The 6,863-nt window shown below is 41.9% G+C and overlaps 1 protein-coding gene across 2 annotated transcripts; it reads left to right on the top strand.

Moving 5' to 3' along the window:
* Positions 1-590: 590 nt before the first annotated feature.
* LOC126074017 (zinc finger protein 883-like) lies at positions 591-5,505 on the top strand. 2 transcript variants are annotated; one of them, XM_049881358.1, is made up of 3 exons: positions 601-1,157; positions 2,507-2,630; positions 2,991-5,505. In XM_049881358.1, exons 1-3 carry the CDS (start codon positions 1,127-1,129, stop codon positions 4,588-4,590), a joined length of 1,755 nt encoding a protein of 584 aa, XP_049737315.1. In that variant the 5' UTR covers positions 601-1,126; the 3' UTR covers positions 4,591-5,505. The 2 variants fall into 2 exon arrangements, 1 of the variants encoding a protein (XP_049737315.1); XR_007516900.1 differs by lacking the exons at positions 2,507-2,630; positions 2,991-5,505 and adding an exon at positions 1,700-2,087 and having other exon boundaries at positions 591-1,157.
* Positions 5,506-6,863: the final 1,358 nt, after the last annotated feature.

Here is a 6,863-nt window from a genome sequence, read left to right as displayed (position 1 = left end):
GAATTAAGGGGAGGCCAGGTCGCCTTGAGGAAGGACCCCATCACACTGCCAAAAATTTGTACTGTTAATCTTTCTCCCAGCCTTTCCCAAAAGGATCCACACTGTTTTACTAGAGTGACTGTTCATCAGACTTTTTGGGGATTACTAGATACTGGCTCTGAACTGACACTAATTCCAGAAGACCCAAAATGTCACTGTAGCCCACAAGTTAGAGTGGCAGCATATGGAGGTCAGGTTGTTAATGGAGTCTTAGCTCATGTACCTCTCACAGTAGGTCCAGTGGGCCCCCGAAACCCATCCTGTTGTGAATTCCCTAGTTCCAGAATACATAATTGGAATAGATATACTCAGCAACTGGGGGAACCCCCACATTGGATCCCTGACAAATGTAGTTAAGGCTATTATGGTAGGAAAAGCCAAGTGGAAGCCATTAGAACTGCCCCTACCTAGGAAAATAGCAAACCAAAAGCAGTACTACATTCCTGGAAGGATTGCAGAGATTATGCCACCATCACAGACTTAAAGGATGCAGGAATGGTGATTCTAACCACGTCCCCATTCCATTTGCCTGTTTGGCCTGTGCAAAAAACAGATGGATCTTGGAGAATGATAGTGGCTTGTCGAAAACTTAACCAGATGGTGCCTGCAATTGCAGCTGCTGTTCCACATGTGGTTTCATTGCTTGAGCAAGTTAATACATCTTTTGGTACGTAGTGTGCACCTACTGATTTGGCCAATGTCTTTTTTTCCATACCTCTTTCAAAGGACCACCAAAAGCAGTTTGCCTTCAGCTGGCAAGGCCAACAGTACACCTTCAGTGTCCTACCTCAGGGCTAAATCAACTGTCCAGCCGTATGTCATAACTTAGTTTGTGAAGGGACAGTGCTGATGGCCAAAGTCTAAGTAGAACATAGAACCTTGTGTGACCTCCCTATGAATTTTCAGTTCCCCAAGACTTTCAGCCTCATTCATACTTTTGCACGCATTGGGAAAAACGGTACCTTGCTGATCCTGAATGTGTGTGATGTTTTAGGACTCAGTGGTCTTTGAGGATGTAGCTGTGGAATTTACCCAGGAAGAGTGGGCTTTGCTGGATTTTTCTCAGAGGAAACTCTACACAGATGTGATGATGGAAACCTTTAGGAACCTGGACTTAGGTAAGGATGGCTTCATTTTTCTTGTTTACTTATTTAGTGAATAAATATATTGTACTCATCGACCTTCTAGGATTTGGACTGAGGAATTGGAATACATTGGTAAGCATGACAGGTGTTTTCACTGTCCTCATGGGGCTTAGGGAAACCCTGTTGGCATAGTGGTTAAGTGCTATGGCTGCTAATCAAAAGGCTGGCAGTTCAGATCCCCCAGGCGCTCCTTGGAAACTCTGTGGGGGCAGTTCTACTCTGTCCTGTACAGTCGTTATGTGTCAAAATTGACTTGACGGCAATGGGCTTAGTTTTTAATGAGTATGGGACTTAGTAGCTTCCTTATGATAGTAAAATCTATGTATTAAACTGACTGCTGTTGTTAAAAGCCTTGAGGCCTCTTTAAGTGTTTTAAGCCTGAGCATTGGCTTCAGGGTTCACTTTGTGGCAAAGAGAAATTTGTGGTTTGGGACCTTGTTAGTGTTTTACTATGTTTATTACAAATTTAATGTGATTATTTTGTGAAAAATACATTCACAACTGTCTGTCTATAGAGACAGTGGAGACCAGAGTGTTGGTTCAACATCAGAGAAGTGTGCTTGTCTGTCTTCCCTCATGATCTGTCTTTCCCTGTGAGAACCATGTCAACCACACTAATTTTCCTCCCTGAGAAGCAAAGGGAAGATCTTAGAAGAATGGAGATAGGACTTATCCAGAACTGTACTATCAGGGAGCACCAGGAAGGCAAGAATCCTTTGAAGGACCAGTCCTGCTGGGATGAAATTACATTGAAAGAAATCAATTTGAAAAAATCTCTTTTGCTTTGAGGAAGTGGACTTACACATGAACCTGAGCTGACTTTTTTGAGTTTTCATCAACCATCTCATGCCTTGTTTGTTTGTGGGAACAGACCTCCTCCATTTCCTGTTTTAATACTATCTTTATGCACTGTATTGTTTGCGATACTTTTTAATTTTGCATTCCTAATTACACTCTACTTATCTCACCACTGGGAACCCTGGTGGTGTAGTAGTTAAGAGCTACAGCTGCCAACGAAAAGGTTGGCAGTTTGAATCCCCCAGGTGCACCTTGGAAACTCTATGGGGCACTTCTACTCTCTCCTCTAGGGTCACTGTGAGTTGGAATCAACTCAACGGCAATGGTTTGGTTCGGTTTTTTGGTATGTCACGATCACTGTGAATTGTCATGGAATTATTTCTTAGTAAATTTCTTAACTGTCTTGACCATTGCCAAAGTCCTGTAACAGTCAGACGCCTCAATTTTTTCTCATGTGTCTGTTACTCATAAAATTTCCTGTTTGATTTTTTTCATCTGTGAAACTCCACTTAAAATTGTTTCAGTTTTGAAACAGGGTAACAGTGGACAAATGTCCATGAAGAATGATTCCTGGTCCTCCATGTTAGGAGATATCTGTGAATTCCATGGCATTGAACTTCAACACAACAACCAGGGAAGGCACATGAGGTGAGTTATTATTCACATGACAGTGAACAGTGCCTCAGTGCCTCAGGAGAGTCTTAGGCTGTTGTGATATTTGTGTGTGTGTGTGTAAGAGTAGTTCTAAAGTGGTGTGTTCACAAAATTTTCACAACACAGTATTTCCACAAATGTGAATCAGTTATTGAGTATTTGAAACATATTTCACTTGTACCTAATTACTAGAAAGCTCCATTATTTAGAAACACTGTGAGTATAATTGTAGTACCCTCTGTGAGATGATTCAACCTATGCAACACGAGACAACTCGGCAAAAAACACATTGCGTATAGTAATTGTGAAATGGTAAAACTTTAATTCTAACAACATGCTTCCTATTTTTAACAGAATATATTCAGTAGAGAGCCTCTGTGAAAGTAACAATGGTAAAGTAAATAAAGTTGAAGAAGATAATCAGTGTGGAAAAACTTTCAGCTGGATTGGGAATTTTACTAGCCTCAGAAGAATTGCTGGAGTAAATCCTATTGGATCCCTTGAGTGTGGAAAAGCCTTTATGGATCATTTGTCATTTAAAAATCATATCAGATCTCACACTGGATACACACCTTATCATTGTAAGGAATGTGGAGAAGGCTGCACTTGTCCTTACCTAAAACTTCATGTGAAACTTTGTAAATGTAAGGATTATGGGAAACCTTGTAGTTGTTCCTTACCCCTCACTAAACATATGAGAACTCACAGTGGAGAGAGGCCTTATGAATGTAAGGAGTGTGGGAAGGCCTTTAGTTATCTCTCAAGTCTCACTAGACGTACACGAACTCACAGTAAAGAGAGGCCTTATGAATGTAAGGAATGTGGGAAAGCCTTTCGCTGTTTTTCATCTCTCACTGCACATGTAAGATCTCACAGTGGAGAGAGGCCTTATGAATGTAAGGAGTGTGGGAAAGCCTTTAGTCGGCCCTCAGACCTCATTAGACATACAAAAACTCACAGTGGAGAGAGGCCTTATGAATGCAAGGAATGTGGGAAAGCCTTTACTTGTTTCTCATCTCTTACTATACATATAAGATCTCACAGTGGAGAGAAGCCTTATGAATGTAAGGAATGTGGGAAAACCTTTAGTCGGTCCTCACACCTCAGTACCCATATAATAACGCACAGTGAAGAGAAGCCTTATGAATGTAAAGAATGTAGGAAAGCCTTTAAGCAATTTACACAACTCACTAGACACGTGAGAGTTCACAGTGGAGAGAAGCCTTATGAATGTAAGGAATGTGGAAAAGCCTTTAGTCAGTTTTCACAACTCACTAGACATGTAAGAATTCACAGTGGAGAGAAGCCTTATGAATGTGAAGAATGTGGGAAAGCCTTTAGACGATCCTCACACCTCACTGCCCATATAATAACACACAATGAAGTGAGGCCTTATGAATGTAAAGAATGTGGGAAAACTTTTAATCAGTTTTCACAACTCACTAGACATTTAAGAGTTCACAGTGGAGAGAAGCCTTATGAATGTAAGGAATGTGGGAAAGCCTTTAGTCAGTTTTCACAACTCACTGGACATATAAGAATTCACAGTGGAGAAAAGCCTTATGAGTGTAAGGAATGTGGAAAATCTTTTAGACGGTTTTCATACCTCACTGGCCATATAAGAGTTCACAATGGGTACAGGCCTTATAAATGTAAAGAATGTGGGAAAGCCTTTAGTAGATCCTCAAACCTCACTACCCATCTGAGATTGCACAGTGGAGAGAGGCCTTATGAATGTAAGGAATGTGGGAAAGCCTTTTTTCAGTCCTCACACCTCAATGACCATGTTAGAACTCACAGTGGTGAGAAGCCTTATGAATGTAAGGAGTGTGAGAAAGCCTTTAGTTGTTTCTCATCCTTCCATAAACATGTTAGAACTTACCATGAAGGTAGGCCTTCTGATGGTAAGGAATGTGGGAAAGCCCTTAGTTCTCACACTTCACTGGTCATATAAGACCTCAGTGGACAGAACCTGTGGCACACTAAATTGCTATCATATGGCCCTTCTAGCCATGGTTTTGTAACTCGCACAAAATGATTGGGTGGGACTATGCAAATAAGGTGAATGGAGCCCTTGTAGGGGATTGGTCCGTTTTGCCATATCAATAGGTTTAAAAAGGAGCTGATCCTATAGAAGGGTAGAAGAACCTGACTACCATCAAGAAGAAAGGCCAGGAACGGAGTGCATCTTGTGAACCTGTGGTCCTTGCACTGGGAACCTTCTAGACCCAGGAGACAGAAGAGTTTAACATTGTAGGAGGAGTGGCATGAGGCAGTGAGGAGCAGTGGCAAGCAGAACAGGGGAACATACAGCACCAGAACCACAAGACCGGCCCAAGATTGCATGATTGGCTTTCTGGCCCTCCGAGTGAGGCAGCCACAGTGGGCTCGCCAGTCCACACAGTGAGAGAGCTGAGTGCTTTCGGGCAGGAAGCTTTGTGGTAGAGAGGGGTGCCTCCCGGCACTAGTTGGTGGAGCTAGGCTTACTGTTCCAAGGAACAAGAACTGAGCACCTTTGGTCAGGAGGCTTGCTGGTGGAGCGAGGTGCTGCTGGGTACTTATCAGCCTGACTAAAGAGGTCTAACACTTGACTGAGCAGGGCAGAGGCTGTCAGCAGGTCGCAGACCCAAGCAGGTAGCAGCAGCAGCAAGGCCCTGACCAGGGTGCAGTGACAGAGGCCAAGAAGCAGTCCTTATCGAAGAACTGTGTCCTGAGGTGTTACTTCTGTGTTTATCCTGATCCTGAATTGTAACCTGTTATTTCCCTAATAAACTCCATTAATTGTGAGTATTGTCTTTGAGTTCGTTGTGGCCATTGCAATGAATTATCGAACCAGTAGAGAGGTACAGAGTGCTGTGGATGGGATGGCTGGTGTCAGAATTGATAGTTCGGAGAGTGGAGGTTTTGTTAGATTTCCACCTTATAGGAATCAGCTTTGGGCTGATGATGACGGTGATTCTTTCTCCTCGTGAAGCTAGACGATGGCTTCTACTGCCATGCCATTTTTACAGAAGCTTTATGAATAGTAAGGAATGTGGGAAAGCCTTTAGTTGGTCTTCATCCCTCACTAACCATAGAATAGAGTTTACAGTGCAGGGATGCCTTATGATGTTGGAAAGCCTTAGTCTTCATACCTCACTAGACATAAAAGACTTCACAGTGGAGAGAGACCTTAGGAATGTAAGGAATATGGGAAAGCTTTTAGTTATTCCTCATTCCTCAGTAAATATTTAAGAACTCATAGTGGAGAGAGGCCTGATGTATGTAAGGAATGAGGGAAAGTCTTCAGTTCTCTCAGCCTTTTGAAGTCATGTGAGAAGATACACTGGAAATAAACATGTGTTAGGTAATGTTGGAAGGCTTTTGGTAATCCCTCATCTTTACCAAAAAAAAAAAAAAAAAGAAACCTGAAAGAAAACACCTGGGAGAGAAACCATAGTAGTGTAAGGAATGTGATATAGGGAAAGTTTTTGCTTTTCCTGCCGTACTTTCTAAGATGTGAAGTTTCATGCATATAGGAAAAAACTTGCCATCAAGTCAGTTCCAACTCAAGCAATGCTGTGGGACAGAGAGAACTGCCCATAGGGTTTCCAAGGAGCACCTGGTGGATCTGACCTTTTGTTTAGCAGCCGTAGCAAATAGGGCTCCACTAATTACCTATATTAAATATGTAAGAAGTCATATTTCTGAAAAATCATGTGCATGTAAGGAACATAGAAACATCCTGGAATTCTTAGAAAATATGTGAAATATCACACTGTGGATTGATCCTATAAATATAAGATGTGAGGGACTCCTTCAGTGTCCCTTCTCACTTAGGACCCCTCAAATGAGACCTCATTCAGTGAGACTGCATATGTAGAGACTGTGACTGTAAGCCAACTTACTTTTCAGTTGTAGCACGACTTTACACACCAAAAACAACCAAACCCAGTGCCGTCGTCAGTTCCAACTCATAGTGACCCTACAGGACAGAGGAGAACTGCCCCATAGTTTCCAAGGAGCACCTGGTGGATTTGAACTGCTGACCCTTTGGTTAGCAGCTGTAGCATTTAACCACTACGTCACCAGGGTTTCCAACTTTAGATAAGCATATTATTTTGGTTCTTTTATACACAAATTGTCCTTATTACACATTTGTATCCTGAAGTGTTTTTTTAATCAACTATATTTTGAAAGTTTGTATACTTTTTCACATAATCGTTCTTATTGTAGAAAATCTGATTT

This window comes from Elephas maximus, chromosome 3, assembly GCF_024166365.1.
Source record: "Elephas maximus indicus isolate mEleMax1 chromosome 3, mEleMax1 primary haplotype, whole genome shotgun sequence".
Lineage (NCBI taxonomy): Eukaryota > Metazoa > Chordata > Mammalia > Proboscidea > Elephantidae > Elephas > Elephas maximus.
This window is presented reverse-complemented; position numbering and strand designations above follow the sequence as displayed.

Excerpts from the sequence above, each read along its gene's own strand:
- LOC126074017 (XM_049881358.1), top strand. The coding sequence starts at position 1,127 with ATGATGGAAACCTTTAGGAACCTGGACTTAG. Across the intron at positions 1,158-2,506 it reads CTTTAGGAACCTGGACTTAG|TTTTGAAACAGGGTAACAGT; the intron begins GTAAGGATGGCT and ends AAATTGTTTCAG. Across the intron at positions 2,631-2,990 it reads AACCAGGGAAGGCACATGAG|AATATATTCAGTAGAGAGCC; the intron begins GTGAGTTATTAT and ends TATTTTTAACAG.